A 21,125-nucleotide genomic window follows, 5' to 3' on the forward strand; every position below is an offset into this window, starting at 1 on the left:
AATTAGGGCATGGGGTGGCTCGGTTTCTAGGCTATCCCTCAAGAAGTCACTGGGAAGGTGGTTCCACCTATAAAAGCACTTACAAAACCTTTTCTTAAAAGTACCTATATATGATGCAGTTTGAGATGCAGCAGAAATCCAGCCCTTTCTGTGGCAAGTTCAGCAGCTAAATTTTTAATGGGAATTTATGATGATAAGTTGCCCTCACATATCCAGGTCTTTAAGACCTCTTGCTTGTCCCAGTGCAATTCAGGAGCACTTCCAGGAGGCCAGATGGCATCAGGCTGGTGTAAGAGCAGCAGCAGGGGGAGAAGAATCAATTCCTCTGTTAATAATTCATTTGGAGAGGTGTTGCAGGATTTGCTCCAGTTTCATGTCATGTTTCATTATCTACAAGCTATTGAGCATAATTTGGCAGACGGAAAAAAGTAGGATGGACGCATGGCCGTGGCTCACCCTGCTGAAAACTGCATGTCTGTGTCCTGTGGCAGGGTTACGGATGGGAGGTGGGTGCAGATGTGACATAAATGCAGTGGCTTTGTGCTTGCACAGATGAAAATCAAAAGATTGTCACACATAGAAGCAAATTAAAGCTCTTTTGACAAGGGCTGAGAGTGTCTTCAAAAAAAGCCCTTGATTTGGAAATTATTTCACATTTTTGTTAGCACAGTAAACTTGGTCTTAAAACAATGAAGTTAGGAATTGAAAAACATCCAAAATTGAAAGAAAAAATTAAGGGGAAAAATGAAAATTCATTAGGAATGAGCTTGTACAACAACAACAACAACAAAAAAGGTCAAGCAGCTTTTCTCATGTGAAAATTATCTTCATTCATAAATGCACAAAATACAAATCTGGGTTTTGAAAGATTTACATGATTTTGTGTTGTGTATTGTAGATGAAGCTGCCGCTATACATGCACATTACACTCTTCCGTTTTTTTTTTTCTTCCTCAACACTGAAAAGAAATGATAGGGAAACAAATTTTACATTATTGGCTTGTCAGAAAATTGGACAGTAACACAACAGAAAACAAGAGCTGACATTTCCCATAATCAGATTCAGAACTGAATAAAATTTAATTTTTATGGATCAATATCACCTTGTCTCAGTTTCAGAAGCATAGAAGGGAAAGCGCTCAGTGTCTGCCTACCAGATTTTAAGCTCTAAAGCATGAGACAGAGATGGAGACAAATCCATGCAGAGGGACTGGCGTCGTCAGCAGTGTTCTCAGGCAGATTTGCCTGTACCATGCCATGGCAGCATCTCCAGAAGCTATGAGTATGGAGAAACCTTATAAGCTATGGTCAGAGGAAGGGAAAAAGCTACATTTTGAGATAGGGTTCTCTCAGAAATCGTCTTTAGTATGATGTCTGGCATGCATAACATCTTAATACTTGAAACATTAAATAATGTGCATGCTGACTGGTTGGTCCCCTGGTGTTATAATGCTGTGTTCAAAACTGGCAGCTGTAGAGCATCGGTAGATGTTCTGACCTTTATGCCTTTTCATACGGCTTCAGAATGGTGTGCATCACCCATGCTGTCATGCCCACACCTTGAAAACTCCTTTTGAACTTCATTTTGATATATGGTTTTACACAGGGGTTTACAGCCCTGCCTGGATTGGTGTGGTGGAACTTCACAGCATGTCATGGGAAAATGTAAAGGTTTTTTTGTTATCTGTTTGTTGTTATTGTTTTTGTTATCTGTTTGTTCCTGTTACATTATAATGTTTTCACTGATTTAGTCATGCCTACTGAACATGGAGAGGATCTTGGTTTAGTACAGTATGTCTCAATAAGTTGGTATTTAAATAAACCAATTTAATCACAGCTAGAGTTCACATCCTAAGCATTATGGAGGCTTGAGTTCAGTAAAAGATTTCAGAAACCTTTTCTGGCCTATTTTGAGGTAGTGATGCGCCCCAGTAATTTCCAATTAATTGCATGATTATTCGAGATTGTGTGACTGAAGTGTGTTATCCAGTAGGAGCTGGGAGGTCATGATGACTTTGCAGATTGCTCCTGAATTAAAAGATTCCTCTGGAAAAAAAAATAATTTTCCACTGAAAAAAAATATAAATAAAGTAATAATTTTGTTTTTTTTTCTCTCCCTTTTCACCTAAGGTGGTGGTCAATGCCCTCGTGGGAGCCATCCCTTCCATCATGAATGTTCTGCTTGTCTGCCTCATCTTCTGGCTCATCTTTAGCATCATGGGAGTGAACCTGTTTGCTGGGAAGTTTGGGAAGTGCATTAATAAGACAGAAGGAGATATGCCTTTAGACTCTAAAATAATTAACAACATGAGTGACTGCATACTCTATAATGTTTCTGGCACATTTTACTGGACAAAAGTTAAAGTTAACTTTGATAATGTTGGTGCTGGGTACCTGGCTCTACTACAAGTGGTAAGTGTGACCACCTGAAAGTAAACTCTAAATGGCAAGGATTGCTTATTCCCATTGAAATAGATCAGAATCATAGGATTGAGTTAACCTCCGTAGTTTTCTGGTTTGTTTTCTATTGTTTTCAACCATACTCTTTAGGGGAATGCCTTTCCTCAGGCGAAAATGACTCATATACAGCATATTAATTTGGCCTGGAGATACTTATTGCAGCTTCTGGTTTTATTCTGAGCTTTTGATGCATCACTAATGTAGTCTTCTCGGAGGTGATTGAACTATCGAGGTGAATTAAAGACTATTTTTTCAATGCTGTAATACGGAGCAAAGTTCAGATCCAGAAATAAAAAGTCCTGGTGTAGGGAGGACTGTTTGTGCAGAGTGCACCGGCCTTCCTGAATCAACTGGGCTTTCATTATTCCCAGCCAGGGAAAAAAAAATTAAGTTACAGTACCTTCAACTGCTCAGCTAAGATATTGCATAAAGCTGGAGTTGTGGAGGCATCTTGATTTACAGTAATTTCTCACCTTCCATCCATAGTGATGTTCGAGAAGGACACCGATGCCCCTCATTCTGGTTCCTCATCCTCATTTCCACCTGCTAAACATGATGAGTCAGCTTGAACATAACTATGAAACCCAATGGTGATCGGATTGCTGTGGGATTCTCTCTGGAAAGCTGGAGAGAGTATATTAGAGAAAAGACTGTTGAGGTTCAAAGATGATTTCAATGTTTGATCTATAAAGACAGAAGTGAGCCACTTTTATGACCTTTTCAGCAGGAAATGTAAAACATGGATAAATGGGTTGTATACACAGAGATTGAACGCGTTGGAAGACAGCAAAGCCTAACGGATAGAGGACGAGACTCCATCCTCTTGTCCAGACTCTGCCATTGGCCTGCAGAGTGGTTCTAGGCAAATTGCTTTGTGTTTCAGTTCCATGGGGGCCTCATATAAAATGGTAGCAATGGTACTTCTTTCTGTTGTTCCTAATTTGCTCTGAAGCCTAGTGATGACAAGGGATGGACACATGCTAGGAATGGTGGGCGTGCTGGATTTTATGTAAACAGTGAAACAAATCCTTTGCTACATCCTTGGACATGGAGGTTGCTGTCTTGAAATGTGTGCGATGGCACTCATCACTTAGATTAAATCTTGCATGATGGGTATTTGGTTCAGTTGTCATACATAGGCATCTGGTACTCTTTGCAATGCCTCTTGACCCCTCCTGTCCTTCCAAGAGGACATGGGCCTTTCATAGGTCCCCCATCCTCTCTTCTACCCCTGCTGCTTCCCCTGATGCAAATTTGGTTTTCACCAGATGTATTTTTAATCTTTCAGAGACATATTAACTATCTTTGTGAAGTACCTCTACTTTAGCCTTAGGTACTCTGGTCTTGGTACATATACTGGAGTTTGAGGTGTTTTTGAACACTGTCCATAAAGTCTTTGCTTTCATAGCCTCTGGAAAGCAGAAGGGTTAGAATGTGCAAAACCCCTTTTGGTTCTTTTCATGTCAAAAAGCTGAACTGAGCGTAGGAGCTTTCATATTTTGCATGTAATTATGATATTCAGCTCACCCATGAAGGGTAGATTAACTCACTTTGAACAACTTTAATTAGATTTTCCATTCAATATAGTGCTTTCTTTGTCTTTTACTTAAACATCCAATCTAGCTGAGCAAAAATTTCCAGGTTTAAAGTACTGCACCTCACCTGAAGCTTCTTATCTTCTCCATGACTGCATGCCAGATGCCTCATTTGTTTGGTCAAAAAAATGCATCAGAGGGTATACCAAGCAAAGCTTTTCTAAAGAACACAGGAATTAGGGAAGCATCAGAGTTTCTCTTCTAATCAAGTTATGGAGACCTGCCTCTGAGTTAAGTAAATATAATGAACCCAGACCTGAGCAGCCTTCTGCCAGATGGCCATGAATTCCTATGTTGTTTTCATTTCTGAGATCTCTTTATCATCTAAAAGGGAAGGAGACAGGCCTGAGTTTGTGGGTCCTGCTGATGGAAAGGTTAGAGTTATTCCTTCACCATTTCTTTTATAAGACCCAAACTCCATCTTTCTGAAATTCTGCAACTTCCCCTAAATTGCCACTTCCAAAGGAGTTACCTGAAGTGGTTTCTTTTGCTGTTCTGTAGTACCCGTTGCTGGGCACTTGGCCCTGGTGATACCGGGTGCGTTCAGCATGTGGGACTGCCTTCCTCAGAGATGGCAGCAAAAACATAACTGGTCACAAGTTGGATCTTGGCACATTACTGAAGAAATAGGTATTCCAGTTTTCCAGCAGAAAATGGACTTGATGACCCTGCAGGTTTCTTTCAAACCTATGATCCTGTGCTGGGTAGCAGGGAAGTAGAGTGTCCAGTTGCAGAAGTGCAAAAGAAATGCCATAAAGATGGAGTCTGTGCAGGCCAAACAAACTGATTATGGCAGGAAATGAAGGAGTCCTAAAACCTTGCTCAGCTTCTAGGGGAGGTGCCGGCTCCTTCCTCCAGGAGGAAGAGCAGGAGCCAGATGCCATTAGGGGATTGATTTCAACTTTCATCCTGCACCTGGAGCTCTTCTGTCTGCTGCTAACAACGGGCTTAGGCAATAAAATGTAAAGATGACACCCACAGAAAAGGAGCCCAAACATCTGGATCTCTTTTGCCAGACTCCAGCCGAGGAGTGTCGGTTACAGGTACTTCTTGCCAAATATGCTCCATATGGGCTCACATTTCATGAGCAAGCTGCTTTAGGAATTGCAGGGGATCAGTTAACAGCTCAGCTCTCCTAAGAGGACAGACACGTTGCTGCATCTTTGTGCATGCCGAGACAGCATGTAGCAGCGATGAGATAAGCATTTTGGTTACAACCCTCAGGGATGCAAAATATGAGCTTTTAAGTGGGACCTGTCTTTTGAGTGTTGACATTTTCAGCTTCTTTAAATGACTCTGAATTACCTTTAGATGCTGGGATATATATCTGAAAATCCAAATGGAAATGTGTAAAGCAAATCCGTCTGCCTAATGTTCTGTCTTCACTTCTACAGTGTCTTTGAAAGAAATGAAAAGTTGCTACTACTGCACCTTTAAGGCTTACAGCTATCCAGAGGCAGATTCTCTGACAACGTAGCTGAAAACCTCATGAAACTTTTCCCAAATAGCCTTTGCTTTTTTTTCTGCATCGTTTTGGATCAGTGATGTTGTTCTGAAGATGCCTTAGCTACTACCACTTTGAATTAATGAGTCTGCAAAAACATCCCTGTGAAGTGGTGATTCCAGATTCAAGCTTCCTAAGCTCACAAGAAGACTGTCTCACAACAGGTTACTAAAATAGGGTGCAGACTCTGCTCATTCTACAGGCAAGGGGAATATCTTATTCATGGAGAGGAGAAGTTCTTTATTATCATGACTTTCTAATTTACAAGAAGGATGATTCACTCTGCTGGGGATTTAATCCCTTAACATCCTAATCTATTAGGAAAAATTACTACTACAACCCAGTGCTTCAATAATGCTTGTTCTATATTCCCAGAATTGCTTTGCAGATCTCAACAGACATATCTTAAATTTCCAGTAGGAATTTTTCATTTCCATTGCAGGATCCTTGCCTTCATATTATGAACACCTCCACATATCTTTCTCCTTGTAATTTCAGCAATATATTGAAGAATACCTAGAGAAAAGTCATTTTTCACCCAGCATCTGGTTTAGTTGGAGAAGAGCTCCTTAGCGGGGAAGATACTTAGAGCAATTTGGTTCTACAACTCTTTGTCACTCTGGATCTCCAGACAGGGAATAGAAAGACAACAGGAGCCCTCCTAGACCAGCACAGCAACCAGGAGCTGTAGAGTTAAATCAGCCCCTCAGGCCAGATGCGAAGTCACGACTGAGCTCATAAATCAGCTACAAAATGGTCATGAGACAGTGGCGTGTGTCTAAAGTTACTGAGTTACATGATCTCTTGCACTCTTCTAAACAATATACTGCATTTTACTTTCACCGTGGATGCAAAATGTGCAGAAAATCAGTGTGCTTCTGAACAAACCATATTTTGGTACACCAGAGCCTATTTCTCTATATGTGCAAAGATCAGGAGCAAGCAGTGGTTCAGGAGGCAGTGCCCTTGGAGCCCACGTAGCCCAAAGACCGTGCAGATACCTTGGGTGGTCTGGTGTGCCCAGTGCTCGGTGGTGCCCTCCCCAGCAAAATAATCATTAAATGAATATTTGGTATAAAATTGCTGCTACAATGAAATCGAACGAACTGGAAAAATCAACGGAAAAGCCAGCAGATAGTGGTGTTAGCACAGAAGTCTTAAATACGTGTAATTTGGCTGTACTGTTGGCAGCTCTGTCCTAGCTTTCAGAAGTTTCTGTCAACAGCAGTAATGCTTGAAGAAGCATTTCAGAAATGCGGGGACCAATACTACTGTCTTCAACAGCAGTCATTTTTATGTCAGTATCACAATCCTTTTCTAGAAAAAAAAAAAGTTCCCTCAGGCAGATACAAAGGCTTGTTTTATTTTAAGGTACCATTTGGTTATACAATAAATGGCTTGAGGGCATCTAGTGCCGGCCCAACGATCCTCCCCACTAATTTGCTGCACTGCAGCTCTAACCACCAGTCAAAGAACAGCACGTAATCCCATCCCAGGATTTTATCAGTAGATAATCTCATCACATGACAGTTTCAGTAGAAAATGGTGTTTCTCTGGATAACTTCCAGGCAGGATAATATCACAAACACTCCCATGAAGATTTTGTCACTTCCTTATCCAGCGTGTAAGTGGTTACTAATTCCAGATAAATAATTTCTTTCCCCAGTGTTATATTTCTTTCATTCTCAGTATCTCTTACTCTCTGCAGATGAAGTGTCTAGGGAAGCTTTCCAGAAGCCTGGTGGATTTTTAATTCCCCTCCTTCTGGACAACAGGGAAAAGCAGAAAATCACAGTTCTTTATTCTCTTAGTATTTATTTTCATCAGAACACTTCAACATCTGTTATCACTACAAACCACTGTCTTGCAGTAGAGTCTCTTGCTTCTGTGGTACACATTGAGAGGTGAAATAACTACTGCAGAGGAAAGATTTCCTCCCAAGTGGGAGAAAAGTACAGGCTAAGATCATATCATTGTGTGACACAGGCAGAAGGGTTTCTTGTTTCATCCTGTCCAACCTTCCTGAACAGCAGTTTGAGCTGGGAGCTGCAAGTGGCTGTGATGACACCAGTAAATCTTTCAGCAGATTAGAAAGAGAACAGCAAAAAAAGAAAATATTAGAAGAGCTAAGGAGGTTTGGTGTGACAGGTTTAAATAATTAGTTGTTTCGATAAAACTACTGATCATTCCTGTACACACTTTATGTCTGAAGTGTTTTCTAATACACTGTACCATGGCATAGATTTTCCAAAGGGTTCTGATATTGGGGGTTAATCTCTTTTGCTCAGTAGATTAAAAAAAATAAATACCCATTTTCAAACATTATTTTATATATACATTCATGAGAAATAAATATGGTTGACCTCTGGTATAACACTTCCCTTTGGCTCAGTAGTGCTCAGAGGAAAACCGAATGGCAGCATTACCTTCAGGGCTAATTTAATAACAGAAAGTATATAATGGAGCATTTCTAAATCCACTGGTTGTACCCAGCTCAACACAACTGCCTGTTTTTCTCCTGGGAACCCCTGGCCAAATTCCCATTAGCATTATCTGGACTCACATGCCTACACACCACAGAGAAAATTCAACCTAGTTGTCAGTAGGATTTAAAAAAATACTGGCCATGGGTCTTTCATGCATGCTAGTGTAAATCCGATTAAATCAATGCATCTAAAAATGCCTCATTATCTACACACTGATTTTAAATCCAGGGTAAGATTAAATGGGTCAGAAGTCAAATGAGAAACATCCCCAGTAGACTATTATGAAGGTAATGTGGCTTAGGCCAGAGCAGGACCTCATGCCATGTGTGTTTGGTACCAGACCATGTCTAATGAGAGGCATATATTGAGAGCAGAGTCAGGCTTTTGCTACAGAATAGCAAAAATCACTTCTTTGTGTTTCTTCTATGAGCTGATAGCACTGTCCTTTCTTCATTTTCTTCTTTGCATGCTCCAGTAAGAGACACCAATTTCTGTGGAGTCTTTCCTTTTTTAAATGCTGAAAAAAAAAATAATTAGAAACCCTGATTTGAAAGAAAAAAAAAAAAAAAGCAAATCTGAACAGTAAAGCAGGCTGAGTTTCCATGGCCAGTCTCACAGCAGGTGCTGTTTGCCTTTGCTCCTTTCAAGTCAGCTGCGATCTGTGCAGCTCCCCAGTTTTGACACTGCCTTGATTTATCCTGTGTTAGAGGAGGTCAGGATCCAAGCTTCTGTGGGACCCTAAAACATACCCAACGCTGTCAGTCTGAACGAGCATTACAGATGGGTTCCATCTCCCCCGGTCAAAAGAAGTTCCTACTCAAACTTCACAAGATTTAATTGCCATGTTTTCAATTTCTTTTAAAAGCTTCTGTTGTATCCCTGCAATTGCGGAAAATCAGAAAACAACATGAAAGTCTCCAGGAGAAAACCATTATGGAATGATTTTAAATGACTAATGAACATAAACCCATGGGTACATGTTGCTTTAAAGGAGAAACGATTGATTAGTTGCGAAGAACACGCTCTACACTGTATTTTGGAAAGTCATTGCAGTGATGATATCATTTCAAGATAGGCTTATTTAATATGCTTAATTATGTATTTTGTGGTTTCTTTTCAGGCCACATTTAAAGGCTGGATGGATATTATGTATGCAGCTGTGGATTCACGAGAGGTAGGTCACTGCGAGGAATGGAATTATTTCCTTTTCCATTGACTTTTCCAGCATTCATGATGTTTAGCAACAACAAAAATACATGCAGGTTGCCAGTCCCTGTCTTACTTTGCTTGAGACCATTGCAGACCTTCATTTTTTTGCAGCTGGTGCTGAATTCTCATGACCTTGAGATTAAATCAAGTGCAGCCCCCAGTACTATACAACCAATTTATCTATTTGTACTGCAAAACTTCAAGCACAGAGCGACACCTCCAGAGTGAGAATGAGTCTACCAAAAACCTAAATTGTCTTCCTTGTTTCCTCTGCTCTTCCCACTGATTGTCATATTTTCTATGGATCTAATTTTTGATTACTGGAACTTATTTAAAAGTAGTTTTTTTTTGTGTGCTTTTGTTGTTGTAGTTTTTGTTTTTTTGTTTTTGTTTTTGTTTTTTTGTTTGTTTGTTTTTCTTGAATAAAAGGAGATGTTGTCTCCTTTTCCTTTTTTAATAATTTTAAAGGCACACTGTTACTGTTGTTTTTTTAAAAACATTTTACACTGTTAACTCTTACTGTTAATTTTTGAGGTAGCTACTGGGTACAAATGGGATTTTGACAGGCTGAATTGAGTAACAGGGAGTTGAGCCCTGAATGCAAGGACAAATGGTGGAAAATCCTTGTGCCATCAATGAAACAGAGAAGTACCTGGTTTGGTGGGAGGTGTCCCTGCCCATGGCAGGGGGGCTGGAACTAGAAGACCTTTAAGGTCCCTTCCCACCCACACCACTCTGTGATTCTATAATTTTATGATAGCATAGCTCGTGGTGTTGATTTATTCTTCTTCCATGTGCACATGTACGTCCTCCTTGCTGCTGAATGAAGCACAAGGGTTACACATGAGAAAATATGGCACTTAGGGAAAAGTGAGCTTCTAGTACAAACATCTTGGTCAGATACCTGGAGCTGGTAGGGCAAACCTGAGTATTTTTGCTGTAAATGCTGTAAATTACATGTGGTTTGAGGTTATCAGAACACATCACTCGGTCCTTCAGTGAGATCTCTGGTAGTTTTGCTGCTGGTTGAAGACATTACCTAGTGCAAGTTTTCAAAGATACTGATATTATGGGAGCAAAAAATGATAGCAGTAAGAGTCAAACCTTGGCATGGCAGCTCTTGGGCCTGTCCCAGCCCCCCCCACAAAAAAGCATGTGCCCACACAAGCGGCAGATGAGAATCTGGAAAGCCAGAGCCACCCCTGGTACCACCAGGCTTTTCTGAAAGAGGCTGATTTGTTCCTTTCTCTGTTCCACCTGAGCTAGATAAGCTGTTGAAAGCCCAGGAGTCCAGAGATTTGTGACTCCAGTTTTTTTGGATATGATTTCCTCCTTAGAAAAGTTCTTTCTGATGCGGATATTGCCATCAAAATGCTTTGCATACTGAGGTCTCTATTAAGAAGGCACCATTCTACAGCAGCCATCTGATGGTTCATTTCTACTCATCATGAAAGAAGGATTGTACTTCTAAATACCTTTAATCTCAATGCAGAGATTTTTCAGTAACATTTAACCATACCGCGATCATACTTTTGTTTTTTTTTCAAAGTACTATTACTTTGTATAAAATTAGGGATAAGCAGAAGACTGATTCTTTTCCCCTTCTGCGTTCAGACTGAGAACATTTAATAGGATTTATTCTGAAGTTGCACTTTTTGAAGCAGGGTAATCGCTGTGACAGTATTATGAAATGTAGCTGAATTGACCATGGCATTTCAGATACCAGTAGTAAACTTCAGCAGAGCCCGTGGAGTGCTGACTCTGCTAGTGGCAGTTACACTGTTTTTCTTCTTTCATAATCTTTGCTGCTGACGGACAGCTTTCTTTGAACTGCATTAATATTTTGATGTGTGCAGAACTTGTGTCATTTTCTTGTTTTCCCTTTTCCATTTGCAGTGTGAGGAGCAGCCTGAATGGGAATGTAATTTGTACATGTACCTCTACTTTGTGATTTTCATCATCTTTGGGTCTTTCTTCACACTGAACCTCTTCATTGGTGTCATCATTGACAATTTTAACCAACAGAAGAAAAAGATAAGTAGTTGCATATGCTGCACATCACCTTGCAGGCACTCCAGAGACCAGGGCGAAGGATAGATTTATAAGCAGCGGCTTTACCACATTAGCCTTAAGATTAATGTTAACACAACCATCCTGTGGGACTTTTACAAAAACACAGTTGTAGCAGCCACTAATCTCCCCATAGTATGTGTTTCCTGAAAATATTGATGGGAGTTATACTCCCTGCAGAAAGCAGTGAAGCATCTCCAGGCAGATGGGAGGTCTGGTGCAAATACTGCATGCTCAGGCATGCAGCAAGCTGACCCCAGAGCTGTGTTTCTGACTGCTTTGTAGGCTTTAAACAAAGGGATGAAGTTCTTATATTTTTCCCTCTGGCCCTACACTTATCTCCAGTGCAGACACGATCTGACACAGAGCCTTGCTTCTCCCTGATGGTCTGCACTGCCCTTCACTTCCACACAATAAGCAGCTCCCAGCACTGCATCTTCTCAGACCTTTGTTAGATATTTGATGAAAGCTGCATGAAAAGAGACATAAGAACAGAGAAGTCCAGCAGCCCTGGACTTTGGATGGAGACAGTTCTTTTCATCAAAAGTAACAACTTGGTTCTCACCCTATACTTAGGTGGCCAAGACATCTTTATGACAGAAGAACAGAAAAAGTACTATAATGCAATGAAAAAGCTGGGATCTAAGAAACCTCAAAAGCCAATCCCAAGGCCACTGGTAAGAATGACCTAATTCAATTGAACGATGTGTAATAGATGGAGATTTATTTAATAGAATAAATGTAATTCAATTTCCCAGTGTAGAAAAGGTGATAGTTCCCAGACGAAAACCACTCTGTATTTACATATTTTGATTTTGGCCAGTATTTGCAAGCCTAGTGAACGGTGCAGTATAAAATTCCCACTGTTCTGCCGTATTGATTAACAGTCCAATTTACATACGCAGCCATGCCAATGGCCATGTGTCTGCATTGAATGAATTCATGGCCCCAGTCCAATGTCTTTTTCCAGTAGTTTGTAATGAGTAAATGAGTTTGAAAACCCTATCATCCAACTATCCATCATCATCTTCTTGTTTCTGAATTTTTAATCAGAAACAGCATGTAGTTTATTTTCCTCTACTTCCTGATGAATCAGGAGACAATCATGTCATCATTCTGACACAGTTCAAATTTCCTAACAATCCTCTTATTTTCTCCAGAACAAATACCAAGGTTTTATTTTTGATGTCGTCTCAAAACAAGCCTTTGATGTCTCCATCATGATTCTCATCTGCCTTAACATGGTTACCATGATGGTGGAAACAGATGATCAAAGTCAAGAAAAAGTGAACATCCTCCACAAAATCAACATGCTTTTTGTTGCCATCTTCACCGGGGAGTGCATCATCAAAATGCTGGCTCTGCGACACTACTACTTCACCAATGGCTGGAACATCTTTGACTTTGTCGTCGTGATTCTGTCTATCGTAGGTATGTGAATGTGGGTGGCAGGAAAGCATTTTCACCCAAACTTCAAAGTTAAAAAGACCAACATAAGCTTAATTAGACAGAGTGGAAGGCTTCGTGGAATAAAGTGCACTCAGAGAACTGGATCCTAAGCAATTTTTAATATTTAAATAATGCAATGTAACACTGCCTAATTTGTGTGAATGTGGATATGATGGAATGTATTAGACAACCAAATCTTTTCAGAGCCAAAACTCTGACAGTAGTGATGAAGATAACAAATATCATCCAATCACACCCTAGTACTGATTCCAATGGACATGACCATAAAACACGGTCTGGCTCCTTACACTTAACCTGTGTTCTGGATAACAGCCTAAGACAGAGAAGTGAAAAATCCATGTGAAAAAGGCACGTGTCAATTGCTTTTGTTTTGTTATTTACTTTTTAGTACACCAGCATGAAAAAGTCCTTCATGTCAGCTGTGGGCAGGTGCAGTGAGTCTGGCTGTTAGCCCTGTGTAGTTGAACGTGGGGTGCCGTGTTAGGAAAACAGAACTATCTCCTTATTGACTGATACTCCTGTTGCTCTAAACTGTGGTGGACCAGGAAGCCTGCAAAGTGTCAGTGCAGGAGATCCCCAGTGCCCAGAGATCATCCTGCATTTTGGGGGCATTGAATCAGCCAAGACCACATAGATTTCAGAAATATGTGTCACCGGGGAACATCACTGTCACTCAGCTGTGATCAGAGCCTTGATGCTGGATGCTGTGGACCTGTCCATAGCAGCCAGTTAACCAGAGCCGTCACATTGGCCATAGCACTGTCCCACAATCAAACAGATGGTTTCAGATACAGAGGGGACTTGGGCTATCCAACAGAGTCCCTGCCAGCATGGGAGTGGGGAGACATTGTCTGGGCATGGCTCTTTGTGCATGGAGTCTGTTGGCATTGGACAATCTGGACCAAGCTGCTCTATTTCTGCAGGGAAGAGAGTTTAGCCACAGGGAAGCAAGCTTACCACTCATTTAGAAAAGTGGAAAAAATAATAAGCAAGCAACCAAGCTGATTTCCAGTAGGAACTTGCACCACTTTGTTGATAGTTCATAAAAATAGACTCAGCACACAATGCTGACTTGCTAACATTTTGCAAAGAAAAATATTTTCAAATCAGAAAAATTCTGACCAGCTGCACTCCAGATAAATGGCTCGGGTGGGTCATGACCAAAAGCTTCATATATCTGTGTCCTGTCTGAACTAATCCTGGCTTCTCATTCCCAGCAACTGAGTTTTACTTAATAAACTGTCCCTACCATTGACACCTTTGCTCATAGTCTCAACAAAATTTGCATGGATTAAATGATTAAATGGGCATGAAAATGCTAATGACAATGCCATTCCCTTTATCTTGGGTCTTCAAGTTTGTGGAACTTTTCATTGATTTTGTCCATAATCCTCATTGATTTCTCTAAAGGGAATCTGGGATTATTTCCAAGGTACTAACTCGCTGTTTGTCTTTTCTTTTCAAGGCACCGTACTTTCTGACATCATTCAGAAATATTTTTTCTCTCCTACACTCTTCAGAGTCATTCGCTTGGCTCGGATTGGCCGGATCCTGAGACTCATCCGGGGAGCCAAAGGAATTAGAACTCTACTTTTTGCCTTAATGATGTCCTTACCTGCTCTGTTCAACATTGGCCTCTTGCTGTTTCTGGTCATGTTCATTTATGCCATTTTTGGCATGGCTAATTTTGCCTATGTTAAGAAGGAATATGGGATTGATGACATGTTCAACTTCCAAACCTTTGCTAACAGCATGCTCTGTCTTTTCCAAATCACAACGTCAGCTGGTTGGGATGGTCTTCTCAATCCTATTTTGAACACCGGACCACCGTATTGTGACCCAAACCTTCCAAATGCAAATGGTTCAAAGGGAGACTGCGGAAGTCCTGCCGTAGGGATTTTATTCTTTGTTACTTATATCATTATATCATTTCTCATTGTTGTAAACATGTATATAGCCATTATTTTAGAGAACTTCAGTGTAGCCACTGAGGAAAGTACAGAGCCTCTAAGTGAGGATGATTTTGATATGTTCTATGAAATCTGGGAGAAGTTTGACCCTGAAGCCACTCAGTTTATTGAGTATTCTGCACTTTCAGACTTTGCAGATGCACTGTCAGAACCTTTGCGCATAGCGAAACCAAACAAAATTAAACTCATAGCAATGGACCTGCCCATGGTCAGTGGAGACAGGATCCATTGCTTGGATATTTTGTTTGCTTTTACAAAAAGGGTGCTAGGAGAATCTGGAGAAATGGATGCCCTTAAAATACAAATGGAAGAAAAGTTCATGGCGGCGAATCCGTCTAAGATCTCTTACGAACCAATAACAACAACTCTCAGACGGAAACAAGAAGAGGTCTCTGCCATTGTCATCCAGCGGGCCTACAGGAGACATTTGTTTCGGCGCTCCATGAAGCAGGCTTCTTACTTGTACCGGCACAGAACTTTTGATGGCAGCATCCTCGAGGATGATGCACCCGAGAAGGAGGGTCTCATTGCATTCATGATGAATGAAAACTACGGCAGGCCAATAGACAAATCAGAAACGCTGTCCTCCACGTCCTTCCCTCCATCCTACGACAGTGTCACCAGAGGGACAAGCGATAATCTCCAGCTGAAGCTGACAGACTCAAGCAAAAGCGACGAGGCTATAGATTGTCTGCTCTCACCAGACAGGGATAAAGAATCAATTGTTTAAATGTTTGTTTAGAATGCTTTAAAATATTGTTTACAGAATGTAATGCTGTAACTACACCACGACTGAAGCAGCCTTCTTATTAAACATTAGTTGCAAAAGAAAGAATGGAGTTTTTACCCTTAACTACAGGAGTCTAATAAGTCATATAACCTTTGACCCTGCTCTTATTGACTTGGCTCAATATTTATATTTATATATGCACAGGAAGAATCTTGGCAGGGTCATAGCTGTTATATCAATGGTGTGAATACAAATATGCTAAACTGTAAAACAGTAAACACAATGTATATCTATCCACAGATAAAGCCTGGCTGTATACATTCATTTAAGGTCTTACTCATAATAGCGTGTTTACTTATGGCGATGTATGACCTTGCGTTCTAAAAAGAAAAAAAAATATATCACAGCTGCTGTAGCAAAATGTAACACTTACTGTATATGTTGTGAATGGTCTTTCATAAATTTATTATATTTGATATTTTTTTACTTAAAAAAAAAAAAAGTCTCTTTTTCCATGGAGATTAATGATCCTTACACTCTTTGTGATGAACTCTGAGTCAAGGTAATAGGAACTTGCGGGATCCCCATCGTTTGAAGAGGAAAGTTGTTGCAAAGTAAACTATCAAATTAGCGACATTTTAACTGTTTATTACACTAAGCCCTCCCTGTTGGGACTTGCAACTGCTCATCAGCAGAAATAAAAAACAAAAACAACAACAGAGAAGGAAATGATGTCAAAATAATAGGATAAATGGCTTGTTCTGTCCTTCACGAAACTAGACAGTAATGGATTCTGTTTGTAAAACTGTTAATAAAAGCACTAATTTTTTTAGTATGTTTCAAGAATCTGCTTTGAATACTGCAATCAAACTCACCATAGAAGTAGTGCATCACATTGTGTGTAGTGCTCCAAGGCACCATCTATGCCGGCAAAATTTCTGTTAAGGGCGTGGGATAGGTTACATTTTCCCAAGAACACTGAGCTAAGCAGCCTTATTGGAAACTCTGAGCATCGATATTACTCCAAAAAAAAAATAGTACTATTAATAATAACATCAATTGGGTCACGAGGAACAGCTGCAAGAGTGTGATCAAGAAGGTGGGAGGGGAATTGCCCCTGGATCTGTATGTAACTTCTGATGTTTAGAAACCTGTCTTCTTGGTGTCCATCCTTCATTTTATCAGACAGTACAGTTACAGTACTGGGGAAGGACAAGAAATAGAGGAACCAATAATAACAATCTGCTAAAAAATACAAATATCCTCATTCCTGCAGGCAAAGGAATATTTACAGCTGATGTATCCATCAGCTTCAGGCCAAAGAAATGACAAAAGAGTGGAAGGTGGATGTGTGGCTGTAGAAAAGTATTAGAGGTTTTATGTGCTAACATAGATTATTATTTATTATTAAACTTTCAGCCTTGATAGAATGTGAGAAAGTATTTATGGAACGTAGAGAGAAATCTGTCATTGCAGACAAGTTCTTTCTTTTCACCTTCAGATGGATTGTACTTGGGTTTGGTTGGACTTCATGAAAAATCTTGAGATTTCTGTAATGAGCCATTGCACTTTAAGGAAGAGTAACTGTGCTTTTCAACTTGGAGAAGCAAAAATATCAAGAATGTATTTAAGGTGTATTATGATTGACATTTAGTTACATCCCAGGTTGTAAAGGTGTCAAAATCCACATGGGGTTGGTTGGCAACAAGAATTAAAGCAACATGTTACAGTGAAGTTTGTCTATGGCCATTGTTATCTGTCCTCTAAACAAGTCAAAATATGTAAAGACAACATGTCAAAAGGATGACTATGTATCTGTGTAAATATGGGCTAATATATTCTCTCCATTCATTGAGAGGTGTCTCAGGCATTCACTTGAGAGTGGTCTATTGGTTAATTCAGAGGATTTGCCATCAGGATTCCTGGGGTCTATTCCTGATTCTTACTACATGATTTTTAGGCAAATAATTGAACCTATCTGTGCCTCAGTTTACCCATCTGTAAAATGGGGATAATAATACTTACCTACCTCACAGGGGTGTTGTAAGACTTTCTGGTTGCAAAGTGCTATAAGGGAATGAAATGTACTATATAAGTATTATTATAATCATGCTCTCTTGCCCTTTTAACCCCATGTCTATGGTGTATAACATAGGGCTGTTCCTCTGGAGATTTTGTTGCCTTTAAATCTTGTATGTAATTAGATTCTAACCTAAAGGAACTATTTCTTGTTCCTTAAAGTCAAAACACTCTTTATTCTTTCCTCCCTCCTCATTACCCTCCCCCCAGTCCCCACCCCCATCCCCCAAAAAAGAAAATCGCTCAAGGCTTCTCAAATTAGAGAAACTTTATACAGATTCCCTGTGTATTTATGCTGTAATCTTATTCTGACTGTACATATCACCCAGAAAGAGTATGCGATTTTTATATTTATATGCATATATATATATACACACATACCTATACATATAAGTATCTTGTGAGTTTATAGAGTGGCTGACACTCAGAGGACACAACTTACTGATTAAAATGTTTTGTTCTCAATGGGATTTATTGATCGTTAGAAACGAGCTGCTGCCTATAATGAAACTGCTTAATTAGGAAATAGTACATGAATTACTTGCTGAACAAGCATTTATTGGCTGATGACTGGTAAAATTATTTTCCTTTTAAAGCTTCAGAATAAAAATTAAAAAAAAAAAAAAGGAAAAATACTTAGAAAAAGGAGCATTTCTTATCTGATTTTTATCATACAATATACACTGTTCAAAACCAAAAAATAAAAGTTAAAAAAATAAAAAACCTTCACACAGCTGTGCTGTGTTGATCACTCTGTTTTACAAATATTTAAATTATTTGCCACATCTTAGAACTTGCCTTCTTAATATATTCAGCTGATATTCTTAATAAGAGTGAGGCCAATGATGAATAGGATGCAATGGGAAGATTAGCTGGTCAATGATTATATTAGAGAAGAGCTCTTTCTCTGGTCATTTCACCCTTGCGTTGAAGATTTTATTGTCCTTGCTGTGAGATCCTGTAGTACTAATGCAATACAACTGATTGTGTTTTCTACCCAAAACCTGTTAAAAAAGTGTTCATTAAAAAAAAAAAAATCTGAAAGAGGATCTTAACTATAAATGTTTACAGTGCAACTATCTAAAAATGAATTGTAAATTACTTTCAAAGGCTTTGTAATTGGAAGGTTGGTTTTCAGTTTTGTTAAACATTTCTTTAGATCCAAAGAAAGTATGGTATCTTTGTATGGTATGCAGAACTCCCCTCAAAAACTTCAAATATCCTCAGTTGCAGATCTTTATTAATGGAGATGCTGATCCAAATCCAGCAACGATATGACCTCCCAGTGCAGTAGTGATTTAGTTAAAGATACTGACTCAATAGTTGGCCCACACTGTCTATAAGCATGGTGAGTGCTACCATTTTTATTGTTGATTTGTTCAATAAAGGCTACTACATGAATCACTAAAGCTACAAAAAAAAAAAAAAAAAAAAAAAAAAAAAGGCAAGGAAAATATCAGCCAATATCATAGGACATATTAAGCTGTTTGTACCTGGAAAAAAAATCAAGTTTATTATGTTTCTTTATTAAATAAATAAGGATAACAAATATTTCCTGTGCCAATTATTATTTTTTTTTTATTTTATTTTACCAACATTTATGTGATTTCTCTGGCTTTGTTCAGCATCTTTGTTTGGGTGACTTTTGTTAGAAGGCCAGTCAATGAAATCCCCTCCAGTTCATCTTGCATTGTAAGGCTAACTGCTAGGCATTAAAGGCTTGAGCCAAAGCTTGTTGAAATTGATGGAGAATTTCTGGGTACTTCAGCCAGATTTGAAGCAGACTCAAAAGCTTTTTTTCAAAGAGAGTAATTTATAGGACAAGCCTTGCAATGTTATTTCAACCCGTCCTGCCTGGTAGAATTAGTTGGAGGAGTAGGAGTTTTACTGAAAATATGAGATCCCACTAAGATAACTGAAAAAATAATATATTTTCTTACACTTTCAAGTGTAATTATATAGATTTGCCTTTTGGTTGTTATTATTTTTTCAGTTATATGCTAAAATTCTCACTAAACAATCATCCATGCCATAATCCTGGAAGGAGATGGATGACCACACTTGGAGCTCTTCCCTTAACTCTTCTCGGCATTGATTGAATCAGCCTTATTTCCACATAGACTTGCACCAATTTAGTTACTCTTTTTCAGTGCTCTGATTTCTATTTAAACAGGGAAGGGTTCCTAATCACATTAAAACAGAAGAAAACTGAGCCGGTTTAAACTACAGTGAAAGAGTCCAACCAGTCTTTCGAGTTAGTTTAATAAAATCAGTTTATTGTTATTACTTCTACATTAACCTGGCAGTCTGACTTTTCTTATATACTTAATAAGCATTTACTAATATGTGTCGTGTAATCGTATGACTTCTGAGTAATCGTGTATATGGAATAAATCTGGCTGAAATTTTTTCAGCAATGTATTTTTGATTGGAAGGACCCATTTATTGAAATAAAAAAAATTCTCTACAGAGATGTGTCAGGTTAAATAAGGATATTCTTTGTTAGAATTTGTCAGCAAAATTCCCATGGGAAGGAAATTAAGTCATAATCCCTACTGTGAAGATTTCCGTGCCTATATTTTTACCAAAATTGCCTAACTCCTAAGTGTGTGCTACCATCACTGTGCTGGGGCTGTTTTGGGTTATGGGCATCTCCTCCTTTTCATGCAGAACTTGGGGAAATTTCTAAAAGGTTTAGATATTTCCCATTTCAGGATGAAAATTCATAAAAATATTGACTATATTTATATATAAATATTTGAAAAATATTTTTTCAAAAGGATTTCTTTTTTTCCAGCCCTTGTAGGGAACCAAGAGGACTGGCTTGTCAGTTAATGCCAGTTTTTACTGTCATTTTTTTTGTTTGCTTTCTTTTTGAAATCAAATTGTGGTGAATTTACAAATCCTCAAACCTGTCTGCAGTCCCTGAAACTGGAGTCAGGCCCTTCAATCCCCAGATTCACTCTGTGATTTTGCAGTGGTTTCAGCTCCTTTCTACTTCTGATGCAAATCAGCTCATAAGTACCATGATCATTTTGGAAATAAGTCTGTGTTTGCATAGACAATAAGAGCAGTGCAAGCAAACTCAGGCATTTATATATATATATATATATATATATATATATATACAGATATATGCACATATTAGCAGCTTGCTTAAGATTTAGACATAGTTTTTATAGTAACCAAAAGCTGCTGTATGAAGAGCAGAAGTAAAAAGAAATGTGGTGCACTGAGAAGCTTGTGCTGGGTTCTGGTATTAAAGGACACCCATGTGGGATGACAGCAAGTGTTGTGTTTCTGACAACAGAGGTGAATTTTTCTCCTATTTGCTGGGTTGCTGAGACAAGAACAGAACTGGGTTTAACACAAGAGAAAAAAAGACAGCAGCATGGTCAAAAAAAAAAAAAAAAAAGAAGAAGGGAAGAGAAAGAAAAAGAAAAGAAAGAGAAAAAGTGAGAGAGAGAAACAAAAAAAAAAGGAAAAAGAGAGGAAAGAAGGAAAGGAGGAAAGGGAAGGAAGGAAGGAAGGAAGGAAGGAAGGAAGGAAGGAA

The 21,125-nt window shown here is 39.1% G+C and overlaps 1 protein-coding gene across 5 annotated transcripts in view; it reads left to right on the forward strand.

Annotated features, from left to right (window-relative positions):
* LOC118162674 (sodium channel protein type 5 subunit alpha-like) overlaps positions 1-19,833 on the forward strand; it is a 208,240-nt gene extending 188,407 nt beyond the window's left edge. For all 5 annotated transcript variants that reach the window (XM_035318995.1, XM_035318990.1, XM_035318992.1 and 2 more), the window contains 6 exons: positions 2,130-2,411; positions 9,165-9,218; positions 11,150-11,287; positions 11,896-12,000; positions 12,484-12,754; positions 14,259-19,833. In XM_035318995.1, coding sequence (XP_035174886.1) covers positions 2,130-2,411; positions 9,165-9,218; positions 11,150-11,287; positions 11,896-12,000; positions 12,484-12,754; positions 14,259-15,493 — 2,085 coding nt within the window. In that variant the 3' untranslated portion in view covers positions 15,494-19,833. The remainder of the gene's footprint in view (positions 1-2,129; positions 2,412-9,164; positions 9,219-11,149; positions 11,288-11,895; positions 12,001-12,483; positions 12,755-14,258) is intronic.
* The last annotated feature ends 1,292 nt before the right edge of the window (positions 19,834-21,125 follow it).

This window comes from Oxyura jamaicensis, chromosome 2 (assembly GCF_011077185.1).
Source record: "Oxyura jamaicensis isolate SHBP4307 breed ruddy duck chromosome 2, BPBGC_Ojam_1.0, whole genome shotgun sequence".
Classification (NCBI taxonomy): domain Eukaryota; kingdom Metazoa; phylum Chordata; class Aves; order Anseriformes; family Anatidae; genus Oxyura; species Oxyura jamaicensis.